The 24612-nt window shown below is 42.8% G+C and overlaps 1 protein-coding gene across 1 annotated transcript in view; it reads right to left on the bottom strand.

The window, feature by feature from the left end:
* The window catches only part of PLB1 (phospholipase B1), a 191756-nt gene that overhangs the window by 84997 nt on the left and 82147 nt on the right, over window positions 1-24612 (bottom strand). The window contains 13 exon segments of the mRNA XM_036749921.1: window positions 329-380; window positions 1783-1891; window positions 2343-2386; window positions 9569-9642; window positions 10641-10699; window positions 13694-13754; window positions 14331-14438; window positions 16415-16486; window positions 17883-17978; window positions 18081-18185; window positions 19593-19674; window positions 21389-21489; window positions 23356-23421. Of these exon segments, the coding sequence (XP_036605816.1) occupies window positions 329-380; window positions 1783-1891; window positions 2343-2386; window positions 9569-9642; window positions 10641-10699; window positions 13694-13754; window positions 14331-14438; window positions 16415-16486; window positions 17883-17978; window positions 18081-18185; window positions 19593-19674; window positions 21389-21489; window positions 23356-23421 (1029 nt within the window).

The raw sequence follows: 24612 nt of genomic DNA, 5'->3' as shown, positions 1-24612 counted from the left end.
CTTTGTTGTATTGAGGTGTAGAATTGCATTTCTGAAAAGGATCACAACTGTCATCTAGCCCTTGTAGGAAGCCTTTCCTCAACAAGTCTCTTAATCTCCTTGGGACCCGGTTTCCTTTTAAACTGAGATTAGTCCCTTCTTGCTCTAGAGCTGTGGGCCTATGGGCAACCCTGGCAGATGCTAATTCATATTCTGTTTGCATATTTCCAGTTGAGACAATCACTACTTTTTAAGACAGCTTATTTCTCCCCTCTTCTTTTATTTGGATGGATTGAATTTAAGAACTTTTGTTTTTGCTTTTACATAAACCAGTCTAACTCTAACTTACCTCATCAGTTTTCATCTTCTGTACCACGGTCTGGACTTGCTCTATGAGTCCCCTGTGGAGCAAAAGACAATTGTTCCTTCTGGTAATGGGGGAAAGTAGACTCATCTTCTTTGCCTCTCAATGCCACTGCAGTGGAGATCTTTGTGATTATCTCTTTTGGCAGGCAGAAGGCAGAAAACATGAAACTGAGAGGTGAATACCACTTGTCTCCATTCAGATGGTAGCAGGAATAAGAGTCAGGCCTCCTAAGTCTCAGACTAGGTCATGTCACCTTCAAAAGCCTGAGGTTAAGTAGATAAATGGGACAATTCTAAACTCTGTTTGGGGAATGGACCATAGTGGAGTCCAGGGGGAGGGATTCAAATCCAGGTTTTCTGATTCCCGATCTAGGGCTCTCTCCACCCTATACTGTAGTTTGTTCAGGCCAATCTATTAAAAATAGCCCTGTCTTCGCTACTTACTACCTATGTTGTCTAATACATCTAACCCTGTGGAATATATATGCAACCACCATGTGCCTCAGTGTCCTCATCTGTAAAAATAAGATCTTTAAATTACATGAGCTCACGGAATTTCAGCCTTGAAAGGGATCTCAGAAGCTTCATAGATTTAGAGATGGAAGAGACCTTAGTAGTCACCTAGTCCAACTTTTTCATTTTACACACGAGGAAACTGAGACCCAGAGAGGCTAACTTGCCCAAAGTCATATGGATGGTAGAATAAGGATTCTTTTCCAACTTGTCCTGAATGAGTATCTCCCTTCCACACACCTGACAAGAAGTCATCCAGAGTAAGCTTTAAAAACCTCCAGGGAGAGGGGAACCCACTATCTCCTAAGGTGGCTCATTCCCCTTTGGGATAGTCCCAATGATTTGAAAGTTTTTTTGCTTATAGTGAGCCTAAATTGACCTCTTTGCAGCTTCTACCCGTCACTACTTGGGGCCATCTAATTCTAGATCCCACAATCCTATGTTTTTGCCACTAACAAGGATCAGAAGGAGAGGGGATCCCTTTAGCATCATTATGCCATTTTCACTGGATGCATTCTTCTTGTAGTTCAACTTGGTAGAGGATTTTTTTTTTGTAGTTGATTAACTCAGGCAGCTATAGAAAAGGGCCATTTTGCTTCCTGAGGACACTCTGTGACATGAGGTAAGGAAAAGAACAGTGGATTTAGATTCAGAGCATAGTCAGTCCTTCAGTGGTTTTGTTAATTCCAATTGACTCCATGGTCTTAGACTTTGGTCTTGGCTGGGTTGTCTTGAAAATACGTTGGTTGCAAGTGAGGTCAAGCAAGAGAGAGATTAGAGCCTATTGAGGGGGAAGACATTTAAAGACCATTGCCCTACCCATGTGGGACAACGACAAAAGGACAGAACTGCTGTTATCATCAGAAAGGGGCTTCTATGATGAGCCGTTCCATGTCCCGTATCACCCTTCCCCCAATGCCATACTCAGCCTTTGCTCCTGGGACAGCCTGATTGAGGAAGGCGTTGGCATCATCAGCACTCCCCACGCCCAGTGCGAAGCCTGTTAGGTTCCTATTAAACTTTCGTAGGATATCTGGTAGGGGGAGGGGGAGTAAAAAGCAAACAACTCTCAACTGGGGAAGCTATGAGATCAGAATGCACACCCCCTCCCCAAACCTGAGCTTTATTTTTAGCCCTATGTCCCAGTGCAGCAATCCATGAAAGGCAAGGAAGATAAAGTATCTGCCAAGTCAGGACCAGAAGCCATCAGCTGAGCAGGACTGACTCCAAGGACTGGCTCCCCCAGGGCTAGGTATGTATAGCACCAAAGTGTTCCAGCTATGGAGGTGTAAATTCTACCAGCCTAAACACATAGACCAGGCTCTGGAGATAAATGGAAAGAGATCATTCTTCCTCCCCTTTAAAGGCATTCAACAGGAGTCACATTGTGCCTTTCTTGGCTAGGATTTGCTTTCAGGATGCCTTATTCAGGAAAGCCCACATCCAGATCTCAGGATAGACCAAAGGGTAAAGTCTTTACTTACTGGGCAAGGTGGTCACACTCTCTAGTGAGGCATCACCTCCTGCACTGCAACCAGAGAAAGAAATACTGTCAGGACATGCATTTCCTTACTAAATTCTAAGCTGCTTCTGGGAATGAACTATGTCTTATTCATTTTTTCATGTCCCCTCCCGAACCCCATCCCCTCTACCTCAATGCCTGGCATATAGTAGGAGCTTAAAAAACATTTCTTGAATTTCTTTTCTCAAAAAGCAGAGTGTGACTTAATCCAACGGACTCTTCTTGGCGTCCAGATGAATACTGAAACATTGTCTCTAGTGGTAGCTAGGTGGTAAAGTGAGAGGGTTAGACATGGAGTCAGGAAGATCTAAATTCCAGTACTGCCTAAGATACTTACTAGCAATGTGACCTTGGGCATCTCACTTAAAAGTTTGAAACTATGAATCTTTGAAATCTTTTCAAATCTTTGAAACTGTCAATCAGGAAACATTTATAGCGGACACTTGTCCGCTATATGTCAGGCACTGTACAAAACCACATGAGATACAAAGAGGGGAAAAGACTCAGCAACAACAGGAACAACATTGTTTTCATTACTGACTAGGCATCCTACTCATCACCACATTCAGGAATGGCAGATGCAGTTGTGGTCTTTGGCTGCTCCCGAGAAATTTATTCAAGTCATGACCCATAGTTTCAGGTTTTTGAAAACCTGGAATGTTCGGTGCTGCATCAGGACTAAGTCAGCCTGAGAACTAAAGTGACTGGTCTGGAATTCTTCAGAAATTGGATAAATTCTTGTCTATCTGATAGAATTCTGCCTGGGGACTCAGTCAAATAAACTACCTGACCTTAAACTCCCTTACAGTCAAATGATTCCTAATTTAATCTAATTCCATTTAACTCAATATGGCAATGCCTACTATGTACAAAGCAATGTTCTAGGGCTAGGTTTTTTTTTTTAATTGGTGTGGGGAATTACCAGTGTGAGAATTCCCTTCACAGGATCATAAATTTAGATCTCAGAGCCCATTGAGTCCAACTCTCTGATGTTATGAATGAGGCAACTGAGGCTCAGAGATAACCTAGGTTCACATACCTAGTAAATGTTTCAGGTTGGATTTGAAACCAAGACTTCTCAAATACAAATTCGATGCCTAATCCACTAAATACCATGCTGCCTCCCTGAGCCTCAGAGACATTAAGCGACTTGCCCAAGGTCACACAGATAGCAAGCATCAGAAGTGAGATCAGAAGTAAGTCCTTGGACTCCAGAGCTAATGTTCTTTCCACTGTGCCACTGGTGAACCTATATCTTCCTTATTTCAAGAATGGCCCCTCAGCCACTAGATGCTTTGCTTCTCATGTGACATCAAAAGGCCCTGGGCGTACAAAGATAAACCCAAAGGAGACCCTATACTCAAGGAGCAGGATCTGGTCCTAGAACTCAAACTTAATCAAGTCTCTAACTAGCATACCTGGCACATAATGGATACACAATATTATACAACAGATACATCTTAAATGATTAAGGTTTAACTTTAAATTTCCCTTCCTGAACTTAAAATTGCACATGATCAAGGAGAGTCAAGAGGGATGTCTTCATTTTCCTCAAATTCCCACATTTGCAAAGTGCCATTTTTGACACATACACAATCAACTTCTCTCCCTTAGCCCCAAGAAAATGCCTCTAGTTCCCCAGTTTTTGAGAAAATCAGTGACAGTGTTCTGTACTTATGACACACTCTCTCTCCTCTGCATATATTTTCTCCCAGCTTTGAAACAGAAGCCAGGCTTTGAGCACAGGCCCCTCAGATGCTCCCAGATCATCCTCAGAGGCTCTAAGACATATCATCTCCACAGCTGCTCCTTCTATTAAGGAACCTTTTGAACAGAGCCGGCTGCCCTTTGTGAAAAGCCAGAACAAGGGTTAAATCCTTGTACAGAGGCATCAGCTGCTCCAAAGAGTGAGTGAGTCAGCACTCACTCTTTCCCTCCCTGCTGAGAGGCCTCCCTTCTCCCTGTGCCTAATGGAAACCAAGAAGCATTTAGGAAGCATTTACTAGGTGTTAAGGCACTGGGGATAACAAAGGCCCCATTCTTTCAGGGGAGAATAGAGGCCATTTGCAATGAGATCTCTTGCCCCTCCTTTAGATTTCAGACCCTTACTTCCCCCTCATTTCTGAAGAGGTGGCTTTTCCCCTCATTGCTTCCACAACCATCCACCCCTACCCTTTTTTTCTTTTTAACTTTCAGGCTCTCTTTATCAACTGGCTTCTTTCTTGCTGCCCTTTTCACGCTTGCAAACTCTCTTCTTTACCTTATCTCCCCTTGAACCATCATTCCCTATTTGTTCTCCATGTTATAGCTAAATTTTAGGGGAAAAAAGCTGTCTACAGAGCCTTTCTGCAATCCTCCTTCTCTCATGTCACTTCTTAACCCTTTGCACTTTGGTCTCTGACCTAATCTTTCAACTTACACTGCCTTCTTCAAAGTTACCAATGATCTCTTACTGGGCACATCCAATGATTTTGCCCCCTCATTCCTCATCCTTACTAACCTCTGTGCAGAATCTGACATGGCTCACCACTTTTTCCTGGATACTATCTCCCTTCTCTGATATTGCTCCCACTTGGGTCTCCTCCTATCTTTCTAGCCAATTCTTCCCAGGCTCCATTACTCTATGATCATCCAACCTGTGTCCTGGATTCTTAACTTTCTTCTCTCTCTTTGCCAAGCCTGCACTACAGCACGTAATCCTCGAAAAGTATAGGGTTGCCACTGCTCACTCTCTCCCATTTGTCACAACCCACAGCAAGCAACCATTGTCAGTCTCTAGTCTATTGTATCTGCTACCAAAAGAAGTTTACAAGTTGTGCAGGTTAGCTCTATGCCCTTCTTGGTGATTTAAACAACTCCCAAAGTTCAATTATTCTCTCTCTCACTCCCTCCCCTCAAACCCCAACTCTTCTTCCTAACTTCTCCTGTGGGAGCCAGTACTCTTCTAGGTACCCAGTTTGTAATTGAAGAGGTATCTTTAACTCCACTCACTCAGCCCTCAGGTCCAGTTAGTTGCTAAGTCCAGTAATTCCATCTTCTCTGTATCTCTTGCATCAATCCCTTTTTGTCCTCACACAGCCAAAACTTCAGTTCAAACTGCCTGTCCTATTGCAATGGCTTCATCGGTCTCCCTCCGTCCAGTCTTTCCTTTCTCTAACTCATCCTCTATAAAATTACCCTGGTTATTGCTCTAAAACACAGGTCTGATGATGTTACTGCCCTACTCAAAGTTATCCTGGCTCCTTACTGCCTCTAGGATAAAATCAAAATTCATTTGACATTTAAAGTCCTTTATAATTTGCCTCCAGCCTATCTTTGCAAGCTTATTATACTTTACTCCTTCATTCCAGGTAAAATGACCTGCTTGCTGGTCAGTCTCATGCAGGGCATTCCAACTCTTATGCTTTTGAACAGTCTGTCCCCAAGGCCTAGAATGCGCTCACTTATGTCCATCTCTTAGAATTCATACCTTCCCTCAGAACTTATTGCAAGCTTCTGCTTCCTCTCAGCTGTTGGTGCCTCCTCCAAAGCTACCCTCACTCTGGCCCACCCCATCCTTAACTTGTTTTACTTTTTATATATTCTATATTTACTTATATGCAAATGTTTCCCTCAACAAGATGTTTCCCTCAACAAGATGTAGGCTTCTTGAAGACAAAATTTAGTTTTTGGCTTTGTATTTCTGGCTCCTAGTATGTGCTTTAAAAATTCTTGTCAATTTATTGATTTAACAGTCCCTGCTCTCAAGGGATCTACTGAGGAGATACAATGCGGAAATAGATTAAATACATACATGATTACTTGAGGAGGGAAAGACAGAGACAGAGAGGGAGAAGAGAGAGGGCAGAGAAATGGGGGAGGGGGGCAGGGAGCAGAGAGAGAGACACAGAGAGAGAGAAACAGAGAGAGCCCATACTAACAACTAGAGATCAAGAAAAGTTTTCCATAGGAAGCTGCATGTGAGCCAAGTCCAGGGTGGTACCCTGGTGCCAAGCTTGGCTTATAGTATTTGAGCATTCATTTGAGGTTTTGAGTAACCTCCAACCACTAGAAGATATAGGGCAGGGAACTTATATTAGCTGCCAATTTCTTCTTTGAATCAAAGATATGAGGACTCTAAATTGAAATTTGAAAGGAAAGGAAATCTTGGATTTAAATACATATACATATATGCCTTCTTCATTTCATCCTACACATACTTCTGCATCCTTCCATTATAGCCCTACCTACTCTTATAAATACACCATTATGCCCACATTGACACCCTTAATGCTCAAGAAGTTTCTATCACAATTTCATGTTGACAAGTCTTCCCCATGCTAAGACAAGGGTTCCGGCAGACAAGGACCAGTATGCTTGGAATAGTCTCACCACTGCCCTGTTGACAGTGAAGATTCAAAAGAAAACTATGTAAATAAATATGGTTATTTGGAATACTTTAACTTTTGTACCTGAAGTATGTAAAATGTAAAAGGAACAAGACAGAAAAAAGATGGTTCAGATTCTTGCAAGTTCATTGACAGAAGCTGAGATTCTGAATTAATGAGACAGAGAAAGGAATTTCAAAATGGTGATTTTTATTTTGATGCATTTAAGCAACCCCAAAACAACAAATTTATTCCTACTTAAGGCAAGACCAGGCCATAAAGACCACCAAATCATTTCCAAATGACTTAACCCTTTGAAGACAGAGCAGTGATTATTTTGAGGCTCTCTCCAAAGCAGCAAGCCTAGCAGGTATATTCACAGCCAAATTGCATTCTGAAGGTCATAATAACAACAAACCAAACATGAATTCTAGCTACACCTCTCCTTTCCCTATCAGTGTAAGACTAGATGTCTCTTGGCTTCTTCTCACCCAGAGGGAGTAGGTTACTCTTTTTGAACCAGTGCTTCCCTATCATTTCCAAAGCAAAAGCTCCTGATTGTTTCTGAAAGTAACTTTTGCCCAATCCAAGTGCATGATTCCCTAACTGCCACCCTCCGAGTTATAGCCACCTTTTGTGCACCTGGATCTTGGGACAGGATGATGTCCCTGTAGGTCAACTACTCAGCTTTCTGCTCATATATTACAGGAGTTGAGAGGGCCAATGGCAGAACAATGATGGGTTTTAAAAGCTGAAGTCTTAGCTGGGTGAGTCAACTCCTCCACCCATCACAGACTTCTTGTTCACCCCTATATGAAGATGGAGAATTAGTTAAAAATTTAACTCTTTAGGAACAATACTTTCTTTAAAAAGGTGGATTTCTCATCTGAAACCTGAGAAGGATTCTTCTTGCAGTATGAATGAGCAGACTAAACTTCTGTCTTTCTGTCTGCCCCACCATTGCTATCTTCTCCCTCACCTGTTTGTAGGGCTCATTCATTTGGGTTTTACTCTCTAATTTTGAGCACCATGATGTAACATCACTGCCTTGTTAAGGCTGGGCAAAGCTGCTATCATTGTCCTGACTTCCTTGGTTTGTTATTAGTTTGGGGTCATTGGTTTTCTCATTCTCTTTTTATTCTAATGGCAATCACGTCTGCTCTTTAGTCACAACCACCAAGGAGAGCAACCAAAAAGAACCTGACTTCTGAACTGAGAACTGAATTGGAGTAGTTTATGCATTCACTTTTAGTTCCAAGTTGAAGTTTGTCTCTAGTAGCAACTTGCTATAAGAACTACCTTCTAGGATGGGGACATCCAGTAAATCTGGTGGCGTCAGCTGTCATGGCTCTCAGGGGACTGACCCCTTGCTCATTCCTGAGAGAGTTCTGAAGCCTGTAAGCCAGAAGCCTCCAGAAGCCACTTCCCCTGTCCCTTTTTTACTTTGGGACTTTCCTCAGGTAGAATCAAAAAGCATGATCACAGCAAGCCACAATGTTCTTTTTTGATTTGGGAGGAAAAAGTGTTTCCTTTGAATTAACTCTGAAGCAGGCAGGAAGAAAAGGGCAGAGAAGAGACAGGTAGGTCCTTATGTTGCCAAGGCTTTTATGACTGCTTTACAACATCTTGGCTATATTAGCTCTGTTTATCTTGTTAGCTGAGGAGGGATACTCAAATCTATTCTTAGACGGCATCTTGGTGAAAATAAATAGTTTCTTGGGAGAGAAAGAAACCTAAAATCAGGTATTTCCTGTCTCAGTCTGGTTCATGGATGGGGTAATGGAAAAAGCCCCCGATTTGGAGTCAGAAGACACGTGTGTTGAAATCCCAGCCTTATTACTAACCATATATGTGAATTCCATGGGCCTGTTTCCCTATTTGGAAAATAATAAGTGGTTCACATCTTTTAGATTTCATAAGACATTTTACATCCTCAGTAAATAATAGCATGAGAGCTGCTATTATCCTCATTTTAGAGTTGAGCAAACTGAGGCATATAGACATTAATTGACTGAACCAGGGTTGTACAACTAGTAAAGGATTTGAACTCAGACCCTCTTGATTCTATGGTCAGCATTCAAACCACTATGCTACCCAGTGGACAGAATGGGACTAGATGATCTTTCAAGTTCCCTAGCATCTCTGAATACTATGCTCCTATGAATACAATGTAAAGCTTGTACATGGGCTTAGGCATGTATATGTGTATACATAGATTATTTGTATATATCTGAATGACTATGTTTAATCAATATATATTTATAACTGACAAATACCAGACCTAGAGGCATTTGCATAAGAACATATATTGTGTGATGGGTTTATGATTGGCTTTTCAGACCTGGAAATCAGGAGAGAACCCTCTTTTTTTCTGCATAATTAAGACAAAAATAAATAACTTAAAGTTATTAACAAGATCTTGCCAGAGAAGTGGGGTACTGCAGGGGCAGAAAGCTCCACCCACTGGCAGGCACAGGCCCTATTATAGATTTCTAATTATAGATTTTTTTCTTCATTACAAGGGAAGGTTCAATGCTGCAGGGCAGGGCATTCAGGACAATACTGTGATCTAAAAACAAAAGGCATCATTAAACATAAAACTTCCAATTCAGATCCCCTGCTTAATCAGGGAAACATGGGTTATTTTTCTTTTCTTTTCTTTCTTTCTTTCTTTCTTTCTTAAACAACAATCCCCAGTCCAATCCCTTTCCTTTGGTGCTAATCTTTGTGTCCCTCCACCAGGCTTACACCCTCCCAATTCCTGTCAGTATGTGGTGTTAAGGACAATCCCCAGCTCTAGTAAATGCAAAGTTTGCATTACCTGTAAGACAGTCCACGATATTGAGTGCTGACATCAGAGAGATCATCTGGATCTGAGGCAATTCCATTTCCAGCCTTAAAAAACATGTCAAGACCAGAAGAAAAATCAGTGAGCCAGTGAGCCTAGTCTGAAGGGTGCTATGTCCAAATCCTGCATTGTATACTTACTATGTGATCCTGGGCCCAATCACTTAATTACTTAGTGCCTCAGTTTCCTCATCTGTAGAACACTGATAATAATAGCAATGGATATGGCCTTGTTGTTGAGGTTCAAATATAGTGCATAGGCACCAAATTAGTACGTGAAGGACCTGGGGGCTAGTCTTACCTTTGCTGCTAACCAGATATGGTATGGGCCAAGTCATTTACCCTCCTTACGTCTCAAATTCTTCATCTTAAAATGGGGATAATAATAACTGGCTTTTCTATAACGCTTTGAAGTTTTCCATAAACATATATAGGATCTTATTTGAGAAAGAACATCTCATTTGAGCTTCATACCAAACCTGTGCAGGTACCTGTTATCTCCCCATTTTACAGTTAGGGAAACAGAAGTGACTTGCCCAGTTCCACAAGATAAATATACGAGGTGGGATTAGAACCCATGTCTTCTTGACTAAAAGTCCAGCACTCTATGCCTCCCCTGTCTAATTAATGGTGTTGCTGTGAGAATCAAATGAGATCATGAATATAAAATCATTTTGAAAACCATTCAGGAGTATACAAACACAAAGTAGTATTCCATTCTTATTCACCCTCCAAGGCCCCTTCCAAGATTAAGTCACTGTAAAAAGAGAGGTTTGGCTTAGGTGTTTAGTTACCTCCCTTCTTTCTCTCTGCATCATTCTGTAATGATGTTATAGCCTTGGGAGTCTTGCCAGAAGCAGAGGGTGTTTCTGGGAATGGAAAAAAAAATGGCCTTTTTTTCTCAGATAATGGGAGCTTAACTATGTATAAAGCAGCCAACACCTGGCTCTTTCTTGGTGGCAAATCAAGCCCGAAGCTATTAGGAAGCATTCCTGTCCATCCCACCCTATTACCCAAAAGTGTGTCAATGGCACAAATTTCCTTACAGTCAGAGAATCACCCACAGCTGCAACAACTTGAATGTCTGCTGGCTTCAGAGCATGGACTGGAAAGGCAAGTGGAGAAGTATGAGTCTTTTGGAAGGAAATAGAAGTCAGAATTTAGCCCTTGCTTGCTTAAAGGAGAAGGGAAGCACTGACAGTCAGTGAGTTGGGGCTGTCCTGGAAGCACTGGGCAAGCAAGGACATGAAGGGAGGGTAGGAAGGCAAAGTGTACAGGTAAGGTATGTTGAAACAAGGAGGCGATGCTATTGAGCCAAAAACGGAAGTGGCAATTCTCAGGAATAAGCAGCACTAACACAGCCTGAATACATGTGAGGTTAGCCAACTTATTCCTGACTTTGGAGGGGAACCTGCAGGACTTCGGGTGGGAGATCTGGCTTGACCATTAAGAAGAGTCCTTTAGAATTCCATGTGAACTGGGTTTGAATGTGGATGAAGAATTTTGTGGGGGGAGAAGGGAGGAACAGGCGATTGGGGTTAAGTGACTTCCCCAACGTCACACAGATGGTACATGTCAAGTATCTGAGGCCAGATTTGAACTCAGGGCTTCTGACTCCAGGACCAATGCTCTATTCACTGCACCACCTAGCTTCCCCAAGAATCTTGGAGTCAGGAAGACCTAAGATCATATCCTGTTTTTGAACATACTAGTTATATGACCATAGGCACATCACTTCCCTTCTCAGCATCCTGAAGTTAATTCTCTAAAACTAAGTTATAAAGGAGTTGCAGATGTATATCAGTGGAGGACATTTCTAACACTGATGAAATCACAGACCTAGACCCTAGACTTGTTCCCTTAATCCTCCCTCCTCCCCCACCCCTGTTATAGGATCTGAATTTGAATTTGCTACTTAATATGTATGAGACCTTGGGCAAATCACTTAATCTCTCTGGCTCTCAGTTTGCTCACCAGTAAAACAAGTAGGTAGGACTAGATGGCTTCTGAGGTCCTCCCTAGTTGCAGAGCTATGATCCAAACTGGAGGGAGAAATCTATGCTTTTTACTACTCCCTACTGGGGAAGGACATTGATGTCCTCAGTACATTGACCTCCCACCCCCACCCCACACCTCTGTTAATGGTATTATTACATTTCAAGCCATCCTTTAAAGTCCAGCTCAAATGATGCCTTTTAAGACATACCCCCTAAAAACTCACATGGAACTTTCTACTATATCCCTTCCATGCATTATCATATCATATTGTGCATTATTTTATCACCTGTGTTTGTGCCTAATGTTCATATCTGTTAGATGGTGAGCTCCATGAGAAGATGATATCTTATCCAAACTTTGACTCTCCCCCAAAGCCTAGCACAATGTCCTGCACATGTGAAGCAGCTGTGATTATCAGTATCATAAAATATATCTGAGTTACAGGAAGCTTATCATCCCTTTGGCCTTGATAAGTCCTAGGTACACAGAAGTTAAGTGATTTCCTCAGGATCACACAGAGAGTACATAACTTAGGTAGAAACACTCTACCAACCACTATGATGCCTCTTTCCTGCATACCCAAATGCTTGTTGTTAACACAATTGTGTGGAGCAGGGCTCACTACTCAGTGGAAATGGCAGACCAGGAATATGTAGGAATGCCTCAGGGGGCTGACCAAAAAGAATGTCAAGATTGTGAATTTAAATTCCAACATTCTCACAGTGGATTAGTTCGCATGGTGCATGGTCAGGGCTTTCTCTTCTCTCCCTGAGCTATGAGTGAGATCCTGGGGGTCCAGTACAACCATTCACTTGGTAAAGGAGTGAAAGGATGACAAGATGAAGCAGGGGAAATGGTGAACAGGAAGAAGCAATAGAGGCTGGGTGGGGATAAGGTAGGTAGATAAGCGGTAGCCATTGAAAGAAAGAGGCAGAGAAGGGGGATGTCTGGGGGGATTTTGAGGAAACAGGGTGGTCAAAATCAAAACCAGAACAGCTACTCTTGATGGATAGGGCTTGACCTTGCAGTGTCTTATGGAGGCAATGGTTGGGGCGGCGGGGGGGGGGGGGGGGGGGGGGGGGGGGGGGAGGGTGGGGGTGGCGGGAGAGGAGATGGGTGGGGGGGAGGGGTGTAGGGGTACATGTTCAATTGGAATGCAATTTTAAAAATGCACAGGTCAGGTGGACACTAGCAAGTCTCTAATAAAATCTAAAGGTTGGTATAATTTAAAAATTAATTTCTGGATTTCAGCCACCTAATAATATTAGTGCTGCCTAGGAAGCAGCATGATGTGATGGGGAAAACAATGACCACTGGGCCCTTCTACTTAACTTGTATTGCCTCAGGCAAATCACTTCATATCCCTGGGACTGAGTTTGGTACTCAGGGATTGAAAAACAGTACTGAAAGACTTGAGAACTGTGATCAATGCAGTGGCCAATTATGACTTCAGGAGTCTGTAGTGGACTAGAGGCGCAGATTGCGCATTATTTTCAATTATGACCAATGTGTATGGGTGATTTGTGTTTGACTTTACTTATTTGTTACTATTTATTTTCCATATCACTCTTTTGAAAAGATCCAGGACTTTATAGCCACCCGCCGGTCCAATAGACATAAACTTCCACTCCCACACTCCAGCAGAGTAAGCAAAACTGTTATTTTCAAGATACCACTACTATTTGCAAGAGGGAGGTTCCCTAGTGCTGGGTGCCATCTCTAGATTTATTACCAGAACAAGTCTGTGCCCACTGGATGCTGACTCTGCTGATCAAATGAAATAATGTTTGTAAAGCTTTTAGCACACAGTCTGGCATGCTCTATCTAAGCAGGCCAATGAGTGACTCCCCTTATTTACTCCTATTGGGATCTAAAAGCCTTGAGGAGTGAGCAAATAAAGGTGGTTTGAGGAGGGTCATGCTGCTCATAGCAATGCTCTGGGGGCCTATCAACATTCAGTGATCCAAGCTGGCAAAAGCAACTAGGAAGCAGAACTTAATCCAGGTTTGAAGATTTAATTAATACAGTAACTGATGCACAATTGCCACAAGAGGACTGAAGAAGCAAGCATTCAAGCACCCATCTGTCCTGAGGTGCTTACCTGAGGTTGGAAGAGAGGGAGAAGGGGCTCTGTCTTCACACTTCAACTGGCTCCCATAACCCTAAAGGGAACAAAGTAGACTGAATGACATGGAGGACAGGCAGGGGTCAGGACTCACCACTAGCACAGCCCAACACAACACACAGCATCCCACCCACCTTTGCAAAGGGAAAGATTATTAGCTCTTCTGGCATTGACAAAAGTAGGATCTGATTGGTTGCACTGGGCAGAAGGGTTGATAAATCCTTCCCTGTTTTACTCAGGTTTTTTATGTCTCCCCTAGTCCATCTGGAGGATCAAAGGATCACAGATTGAGAACTGGAAGGTACCTTCCAGGTCAAGGCAGCCAACCCTCTAGGTTAATAGATAAAGAAACCGGGGCCCAGAGAAGTTAAATGACTTGTCCATGGTCACACGCTGGTAATAAATGCCAAATGCTAGATCCAAACTCTGTTCCTCTGAGATCAAGGGAGAGCATGCTGTTGGCATTTTCAAAGAGCTGGTGAGTGGATAATGACGCTCCTCCATTTCTAGTAAAAAACCATTCACATACCATTTATAAATTCTGGAGGCAGGCACATGGGAGGTACTCTCTACTGCACTCACTTTCTAAACCAAATAAGCAGAAAAGCAATACCTGATTAGGGCTCCTGGTTGTCGCAGTTGGCGCTGCTGCTGCGGTGGCTGTTGCTATCGTTGGGTACGTGTAATTGCTGTTCTTGTAGGTTCGAAGGTAGGGCTGATCCTGTAAAAAGAGAACTGGCGGCTGATGGCTGCAAAGTGAGCCACCCGTGGCGGCTTACCTCTAGGACCTTCTGCCGTCACCTTCCTCCCGGTGAAGGAGGGGCGCTCCAAGGTTAGGAGATCGTAGATTTAGAACCCTTCTTCAATAGCTACGTTGCTGCTATTACAGCTCATGCCGCTACTGTTTCTTCTAATGACACTGTTGCCAAGGCTGTTACTGGTCTTGTTACTATCCACTGTTAATATTACTGCCATAATTACTGCTCAGTACAATCGGTGTTGCTTCCGCTATTACAATCATTGCTGCTAACCTTACCATCATTACTTGTACTATTACTGGGATTATCTTAGGGCTACTCTTGTTCCTTCTGCTATTACTACTATTAAGCTATGGCTGCTAATACTGCTTAGTGCTACGATTGTTACTATTAATCCTTAGTGCTACTCCTGTTCCTTCTGCTATGGCTACAGTTACTCCTACTGCTATTAATACTACTCAGCGCTACTACTGCTGCTTCTGCTTTGACAATCGCTGCTGCTAGGGCTACCACTGTTACTGCTAACATTATTGTTATCATTATTTTTTGATCAGAGATACCATTCCTGCTATTGCCCGCCCTGCTGTTTATTATTATATTATCAGGACCGCTGCTACTATGCTTTGCTACGGCATGTCCACCTACAGCTACTCCTGCTAACACTACAAATCCTCTCCCTATCCGTAGGCTAGCTAGATTACTCCGCCGCAGGTGCATGTTCCTCTGTCATTGGCCAGTTCAAAACAGTCCACACGCGTAAATTAGATGGCCCTTTGACAAGGACAGAACTCCTCAAATGGATCATTTTATTTGGATGTGTATTAACGATACTGAGGAAAGTACAAAAATCTTGTTCATCTTCATTGGATGCATGAGAAAACTGAGGGTCAGAGTGGTTAAGTGACCTACGTCATATAACTAGTAACATAACAGCGTTTATCATAGACAGGGATTCTCCTAGACGCTGGAGGAAACACAAAATGAAGAAAACACGCTCTGCTTTCAATGACCTTCCAGTCTGGTGGGTATCACACATGCTAATGATACAACTATGGAGATAATTAGGATACATAATATATGACAAATGCACAAAAGGTACAAAAGCAAAGCGGAGGGGTGTGTGTGTGGGGGTGGGGGGGAGTCTGAAAGAGAAAGGCCACTATTTTAAGGGCCTGAGAAATTGGACTGGGAGGAAACATGGAAATTTTACCGAAGAATGGGACATTTGTAATGGGCATTGAAGGATGGTTAGGAATTAAAGACAGGACATTTCAAGCTTTGGGTAGAGCAAAAATGCAGAGGACATGAAAGAGAGAAGACAAATAGGGCAGTCTGGCAAGAACACAAAGTGAACTGATGGTAACATTAAGAGAAAAAGCTGGAAATGCATGGGGTGCACTTTTTGTAGAGTTTTCAATATCAGGCTGAGGAATTTGACACTTATTCAGAAGGCAATAGGGAGCACCTATCTTCCCATGTCTCCTCAGCATCTCTTCCTTGCAGCCACATTAAACATATTAGTTGTTTGAGATTATGCCCAATGTGCATAATAATAACAGAATAATGTTTCTCAGAGTGGTGCTAGGGACAGGTAGGGGGCTGGAGGCAACAGGGGGTTTTGGAGGGTATTGCAGGAACACCAACCAACCCTTTAGTAAGTGGATATAGAAGATTCCACAGTAGAGGAGGAGGCTGGCTTCAACACCTCAGTCAACTTCCTTTGGTGCTCTAAAACCCCCAGCCTATAAGATGGGATCCACACTTGGACATGCTCCTAATACCACAATCCTCTCTCTACTGATTCGGTCTTGAGAATTATCATGAGCTCATGGACCCTGTCCTGCTAAACTAAGTCTCCCCCACCCAATAACTTGCAATCTGTGCTTAGCCCTCATTCCCACCTGGGCTTGAGAGTCAAATTTCCATAAAAGCAAATTACCTGACTAGGGCAAATTAGATCGGTAAGGTTTTCAAGTCGAGTAGCATTATTCTTCTCTCCAAGTGGTTCCAGCTAAATGAAGAAATAGTTGGGAGGAGAGTAAGAGAAATAGAAATCCTAGAATCACAAATGCTTAGAGCAGGCAAGAACAGATCTTAAAAGGCTTTCTAAACCAACCTATATATCAATATAAATGTCCTCTGCAACATCACCAAGGGGTCATTCAGCCTCTGCTTTAAGAACCCTAGTGAAGGGGAAAGCATTACCATTTGAAACCTCCCTTTCAAAAACTCTGAAATGGTAGGAACGAAACCTCCTACTCATTCTCCAGCTTTGTCTTCTGGGACCAAGTAACATAAATTTACTCTCATTTTTGAGATGATATTCCTTCCAAAGACCTATTTTTCCCAGGTTAAATACCCACAGTTTGATCAATCAATCAACAAGCATGTATTAAACACCTGATCTCTGACAATTAATCAACAAGCATTTAAATAGGTTTTAATTGATTTGTTTTTAAAATGTTGCCAACATTTCCCACTGTGTTTCTCCCTACCCCTAGACCTGTTGCTTAGAATAAAGATTTTTTAAAAAATCAACAAACATATAAGAGCTACTCGCTGTCCCATGCTGGGCTACATGCTTAGGATACAAAGACAAAAGCAAAAGAACACCTATCTTCAAGAAGCTAACATTCTAATTTCCAAAAGAATCAGTTAATGTATCATCTACAGCCTTCTTTCCCAACCACCCTTCTTTGAATGGACAGCAGTTTGTCAATGTGCTTCCCAGAACTGAGCATCATGCTACAGATGTGGTCTGTCTAACCAGGGCAGAGTAAGACAGGACTGTCACCTGCCTCAGTCCATATTCGGCTAGACTTTTATTGATACAGCCTAAGACTGCATTTTTTTTGGCCATGTATTGTTGTCTCATGGATCTCATAGGCTACTAAAACCAGGGGGGTGCTGGTAAATGTTTAACAACACGCTCATGGGGTGGAGGTGGGAGAAATGTATGCATGATACAATTAAAAATATACTATGTATATTTGATATTTCATAACACTAGACAATAAAAAAAAAGCCCAGCAACAATAGCCCAAGCTGATTTCTGAGTTGTAAATGCTTCTATTGAAAATTTAATAATAGGTTCTCATGGGCTGATTTGAACTGGCCCAATGTCTCCCTGGCTAACACCTGAGATCTTTTTCATACCAACTGTTGTCTAGCCATACCTCTTCCATCCTGTATCTAAGCAGTGGATTTTTTCCACCTAACTAAATATAGAACTAATCGGGGCAAAAGTCAGGATTGTAAATTGGAGTGGGGTGGAGCGGGTTGGTGGGGAGCAAAGAAAATGAATCATTTCATGGATTGCCTGCACTTATCTTTATGGTTTTCAAACCAGAGAGTATGACCCTTCAAGGTAGGCACAAAGAGTGTTCTCATCAGAGGGCTGTTCTTACCATGTTGTTCCAGAGGCCCCTGGCCATATGTGCATGGCCCTTACTGTGAAAATGAAAACAATCTGGAGCAAAGAAAGAGCTGTCAGGCAATCCCTCCTAGTCATAGAAAAAAGAAGATTGAGGGTCAGGGAAATCATGTGTTCAGGCTCACTACAGGCAAAAGAGACAAGAAAATCATCTGGAGTTCTTTTTCCTTACCGGGGTCTTTGGCATAGGCACGTGCTCCAAAAATGGCTGCAAAACCACTGTGAAATCCTCCTTGGTATCATATCTCCCACTGTCAACCAGCTGGTGAGTTGCCTCCTAAAGGGGTTGGGGGGTGGGGTGCAGGGAGAGAAGAGAGAAAAAAAATTAAACAAGAGCCAAAAGGCATTTTCCCAAATTCCCCTGGGTACAACTCTCTGGTCAGGTAGTAGGCCTGTCCCCCAAAATTTGTTTTGCCTGAAAAAAATAGAATCAGAAAACGTGAACCCTAAAGTATACAACTCAGTAGCCAAACAGCAAACTAAGATAAAAAATATTTGTGCACTTTTCAATCATGTCTGACTCTATGTGACCCTATTTGGAGTTTTCCTGGCAAAGATACTGGAGGGGTTTGCCATTTCTTTCTCCAGATCATTATACAGAAGAGGAAACTGAGGCAAAGAGGGGTAAGTGACTTCCCCAGGGTCACACAGCTAGTAAGTGTCTAAGGCGGGATTTGAACTCAGGTCTTCCCCGACTTGAGGCCAAGTACTCTATTCACTGCACCACCTAGCTGCCATTTACCTAGCCTAGGTATTATCCTCAAACTACTTCTCCGACTTCTGGCCTCAATGCCTTATGATCATGTCTTTCACATAATTGTGTAAAAAATAGGGAGAGAATAGATATCACAACCTGGCTACTTTTTTTTTGAGGCAATTGGGGATAAGGAACTTCCCCAGGTACACACAGCTAGTAAGTGTCTGACGCTGAATTTGAACTCTGATGAAAGGCTTAGTATGAGAGCAGGTAGAAGCTGTGAGCATAATTTATATGAGATATATTATATGAGATAATTTATATTATCTATGCATTTCCTTGACCCATGTTCCTTCTGTCCTTCATTGGTACAGAATATCCCCAATAGCCATTCCCGTGGGCAGCTGGAAATATTTCTACGCATTGAACAGAGACTCTTAGATGTAGAATCCTAGGACCAGTATTCACCGCATCCCAGCTCTACCAATTCCCAAGGTTGCAAACTTGGGATGATAATTTCCCTTCTATGGGCCTTTAAACTTTAAATCAATGAGCCTGTGATGCTGAGATTCAGACAGGCTTCAACATTTCTTTTTTGCACAGGAATCATGAATCTCAGCAAATGAGGTTTACACTGTTGAGGCATAGTAGGACTGGGCAATGGGACAGATCCCTGACCAGGAGCCAGAAGATCCCAGTTCTGGTCCTAGTTGTGCCTTTAACTTTTGGCAAGTCACTACACTTCTATCTGATCCTCCACTTTAGCGGCTGTAAAAACTTAGGGGTTGGGACTGACTGCACCAAGATGCCTTCCAGCTCAAGAATCAATGAGCTTTATGTCCAAACAGCACACTAGTCAGCAGTGTTTACCTCCTGAGCCAAAGTCAAATTTCCTTGAGCATCAAAAGCGCTCTTTGAGAGGAGTCCAGAATTGGGAATGCCTTCATGTTAAATCCCTTAAGCCAGCCTGTTTCCCTTCCATCTTACCTGGTATTGTTTATTCAACTCAATGAGGGTGGCGAGTTCCGTGGAATTGTCTTCAAACTGCAGCACACAAGGGCACATGGACCTGCAGGTTGGAACCCAGAGGAGCCCCCCACCCCACCCAGGCCATCACTTAGAATTTGTGTGGCTGCAGGAGAGGCAGCAGCTTTCACTTCAAGCTCAGCCAACCTGGGAAGAGAGGCTCAGGAAAGAAATCCCTTTGAGGTTGGGAGTCTGGGGGAGCTGGGACAAGAGGCATTTCTGTACTTGGCTCTGGAATGGGAGGGAAAGAATATATCAAAATCTCAGGGCAACACGGTAACTAGAGGAGGTGGGAGACAGAAAGAAAGAATGATTGATGGGAGTATTTAACAGAGGAGGTCTGAGGTCATGGTGAGAATTTAACAACTCATAAGTATGTGAATGGCTATAGTATGAACAATGGTGAGCAGATCCGTACTCTCCCCGCACCCCCCCACACCCAGTAAAGAATGGAAGAAACTGTGATTAGATACCAAGGAGGACTTCGCATCCACGAGGGTTATAGTCTCTACTCTTTAAACATTCATAATGCCAATTGCAAGAAAAGGTAGGAAAGGAGTGTTAGTATGGTTTGAATTCAAACTAGAAATGGATAGAATGGCTTCAAGAGATCCTATCCAATCCTAATTCTGTCCTGAGAGGAAAAGCCCATGACACTGCTCCCTGCTCGCTGTGGAGGGCTCAGAGTCTTCAGGTTTTTTGTTATCGTTTTTTATTGTGTGTCATGGGGCACACAAAAAAACCAGCTGGGACAGCCTCCAGTGCAGCTTCAATGTAGTGGAGAATGGAGAATGAAGAGGGGTGCAAGACAACTGAGCCTAATCTCCCATGGGTTCCAATGCTTTGTGTTGTTTTCTTTGTACATGTTTTATATGTGCTTATATGTTTTCCCCAATAAAAGGGTAAGTTCCTTGGGGGCAGGTTTTTTGTTTTGTTTTTTGCCTTTTTATCTCCAGCTTCCGACCATAGGGCCTGGCATCTTATGGGCATTGAATGTTGTTTATCCTTCATTTTCGAAGAGGACAAATAACATCAAGGGGTGATGTCTTCACTTGCACATGAATTGGACCTAAGAGAGGCAGAGCTGGGCAAATTAATCAGCCTCCCTCTCTCTTCCTCAGTCATTAATGTCCAGTGTCAAGACAAAAGTCAAGATGGCTGGCCACAGCCCAGGATGCAGTGGCCATAGTAGCAAATTGTTCTCATCCATCCATTCTACTGGGGGAAGTCTACACATGCTTAGGGTAGAAATCCCCCTAATTCACCAATGGTTGGTGGCCTACCAGTTACCCTCAACCTGGTTTAGTTGTCTGCTGAGAAGGTTGATGCTGCACATGCATCAGCTTCTTAGAGCCACAGGTAAGAGTTGAGTGCCAGGTAGACACCAAAGGTGGATGAGCAGCCCTGAAAGTTTCGGCAGGTCCTCACATCAGAGATGCTAGTCCTCCTGGAATATCCCATACTGGGCATTAAATATTTCTTGATTGTTTAGTATCAATCATAGCAGAAACTGGGTGAAGACAGCTATAACTGTTCGTTCCTAAGACTGGCACCTTGGGTGTATGCTTCAGGAACATTTCCCCCATCCCCAAGTCTCCTTTCAGTTAAACAAAAAGGTGAGGGGAAGATGCCTCAAAACTGCCTACGTCATCAACATTCAGGTGATCCTACTGGACTTTCTAAATATTCAGAGACGTTTTCCTTCATGGGGCTGAATCTCTCATAGCCTGAGTCTTTGGGGGTACAGTGTTCCATACCTGAGTATCACCCTTGGACAGTCGATTTCCTTCTCCTGGTACAGCTCCCTTAGACTGGAAATTGTTAGTATAGTTACCAGATTCACGAAGGTTCGGGGAACCTGCCCAACGGATAGAATGGTGACGATGACGATGATGGTGATGCACGTTCACATAACACTTGTATACAGCTTTAAGGTTTGCAATGCACTTTAAATGTAGTAGTTCATTTGGTCATCACAATAGCCCTGTGAGGTAAATGCTATTATCCTCATTATACAGCTGAGGAAACTGAGAAGAACTGGTGAAGTGACTTCTCCAAGTACATATGGCTACTAAGTTTTCTAAAACAGGATTCAAACAGGACATCCTATTCTCTAATCACTATACCACCACCTAGCTGCCTCTATTATATCACAACATTGTGAGATAGGTTGGTATAAGCACTACTCATATTTCACAAGTGAAGAAACTGAGGCTGACAAATTAAAAAGGCTTGTCCATGGTTGCACAGCTAGTAAGTGTGAGGTCCAGGATTCAAACACAAGACTCTTGATTCTGATGCACAAGGACTCTGAGGAGCTATGTGGATTTCCTCATTTGTATGTCAAGATATTGGAGCTTTGGCTTGCCTTGGAAGTATCTCTCATTTCACAGAGGCCAATGACCTTTTTTTTTTTTGAGGGGAGAAGGCAGGGCAATTGGGGTTAAGTGACCCGCCCAAAGTCACACAGCTAGTAAGCGTGTCAAGTGTCTGAGGCTGGATTTGAACTTAGGTCCTACAGACTGCAGGGCTGGTGCTCTACTCACTGCTCCACCTAGCTGCCCCCATGGGTCAATGACCTTTAACCACCCTGAACCTATTGTGTCTATCCTTCTCTCTCTGATTTCTTCCCTTTATCCTTAGTGACTTTGTGACAACCATCAGTTTGGGCTCCCAAGGGAAATGGTTGGGTAGCACTTTAACGGCTTGTTATTGGTGGCAATGATTTAAGGGTGTTAAGTGGCAGTTTTGTGATCAGTGAAGGGGTGACTACTGCTGATTAAAAACTGCTGGAGCCCTAGGCCAAAATACAATAGAGCTACAATGAACTGTGAGAGTAACCTGGTTCACCCTTCTCATTTTATTGTTGTCAGTCAGTCAGTCTGTCAGTCAATAAAGATCTATTATGCTCCTACTATGTGCCAAGCACATAGTGCTAAGTATTAGGGATACAAAGCAACACAATCCTTGCTCTTAAAACATGCAAAAAGCCATGTACAAATAAGGTATAGATAAGATCAATTATAAATAATCAACAGAAGGAAGGTGCTAGAATTAAGAAGGAATGGGAAGGCTTCCTGAAGAGAGTGGGATTTTAGCTGCGATTTCAAGGAAGCCAAGAGACAGAAATGAGGAGCAAGAACATGGCAGGCTCCTGGGACAGCCGAAGAAAAGGCCTGGAGTCAGGAGATGGGACTATCTGGTTGTAGAAACAGAAAGGAGGTCAGTCAGTGTTCCTGTATCAAAGAGCATACAGAGAGCAGGGGGAGTATAAATAAGATCACTATAAAGTGGGTAGGGAAGTTATGATGGGCTTTGGAAACCAAACAGAGGAATTTAGCATTGGTACTAGAGCAATAGGGAGCCACTGGAGTTCATTGAGTAGGGGTATGACATGGTCAGACCTGTGTTTTACAAAGATTACTTGCGGTGAGAGACTTGTGTCAGGAAGACCAACCAGCAGGGTATTGCAACAGTCTCTGGACTGTTACATGAGGTAAAGAGGGCCAACACAAGAAAACTGAGGCTCAGAGATGTTAGGTGACTTGCGCAAGGTCACTTATAAATGGTAGGCTAAAATCCTGGAATAGAACCCAGGTGTTCCACCTCCAAAGACAGCTTTCCTTCCATTTTAGTGCATTACAGAATCTGGTATGCTGGGCTGGTGTTGACCAAGAGAGGGAAGGCAGAGATTCTTAAAAGTTAGAAAACATGGATTCCATACCTCTTCATGAAGGATGTCTAGAGCCTCACCAATGTTTCCTGTGAAGTTCTGAGGAGAAAAGTGAGCCTATGGAAACAAGAAATTTCTTAACTCTGGATAAATCTATGTGTTTTCAATATCCACTTTTCTTTTCTGGATTCCCTTCTTTCCTGTTATCCAGGCCTGAGTAGAATTGCCAAATAGGTACAGGTTAGCATGGACACCACTTTCAACCCCTCCAACCCTGCTTGTGACCCCAGGGCTTGGCAGCATTCTTAATTCTCCCCCATTGAAACTCCCTTGTCCTCTGACCCCAAGGTGTCATGTAGCTCATCAGTTATCAGGTTCTGCTGTTATGCTAACAGAAGAGGAAAAAAGACTAGGGGCTTTCAGGTAACATATGTACACTTGAACTATATCCAGTCTGTTGTACCACCTGCTAGTGACTTTGATAATGGACTTTTCCAACCATGGGAAGAAAAGCGATGGCCAGAGGAGGGCACACTGGATGGGGATGGATCTCAAAAGTATATCACAGGAATGACTGACATAAGTGGAATTTTGTCTTAGAGAATACACATACATGTATGTGACCTCATCTGTAACATGAGCTGAAGAAAGAAATGGCAACTCACTCCAGTATCTTTGTCAAGAAAACGGCAATTGGGGTTATGAGGCAGCCACAACTAAATAACATATATGCATATCTAATGGGTAGTTGGGTGGTACTGTGGTTAGAACACTGGACTTGGAATCAGGAAGGCTCTTCTTTCCACATTCAAATCTGGCTTACTAGCTGTGACACTCTGGACAAGTCACTTAACCCAGTTTGCCTCACTTTCCTCATCTGTAAAATGAGCTATTGAAGGAAAAGCCAAACCACTCAGGGTCTTGGTCAAGAAAACCCCAAAATGAGGTCACAAAGAACCAGACATGACTGAAAAATGTCTGAACAAAATATCAACACATTGTGTGTATGTGTATATATATATATATATACACACACATACATATATGTATATATATATATATATACACACACACATATACATATATATATATATATATGCATGTACATGCCTGTATATTATACATGGAGAAACTGAAGCAAACAAGGTTAAGTGACTTGCACAAGGTCACACAGCTAGTAAGTGACTGAGGACAGATTTTTGCTCAGATACTCTTGCCTCCAGGCCTGGTGCTCTATCCACTGTGCCACCCAGTTGCCCCAGTACACATAGGGAAAGGAACTAGACACATGATTTCATTGGTATAGAG

Source organism: Trichosurus vulpecula, chromosome 3 (assembly GCF_011100635.1).
Source record: "Trichosurus vulpecula isolate mTriVul1 chromosome 3, mTriVul1.pri, whole genome shotgun sequence".
Lineage (NCBI taxonomy): Eukaryota > Metazoa > Chordata > Mammalia > Diprotodontia > Phalangeridae > Trichosurus > Trichosurus vulpecula.
This window is presented reverse-complemented; position numbering and strand designations above follow the sequence as displayed.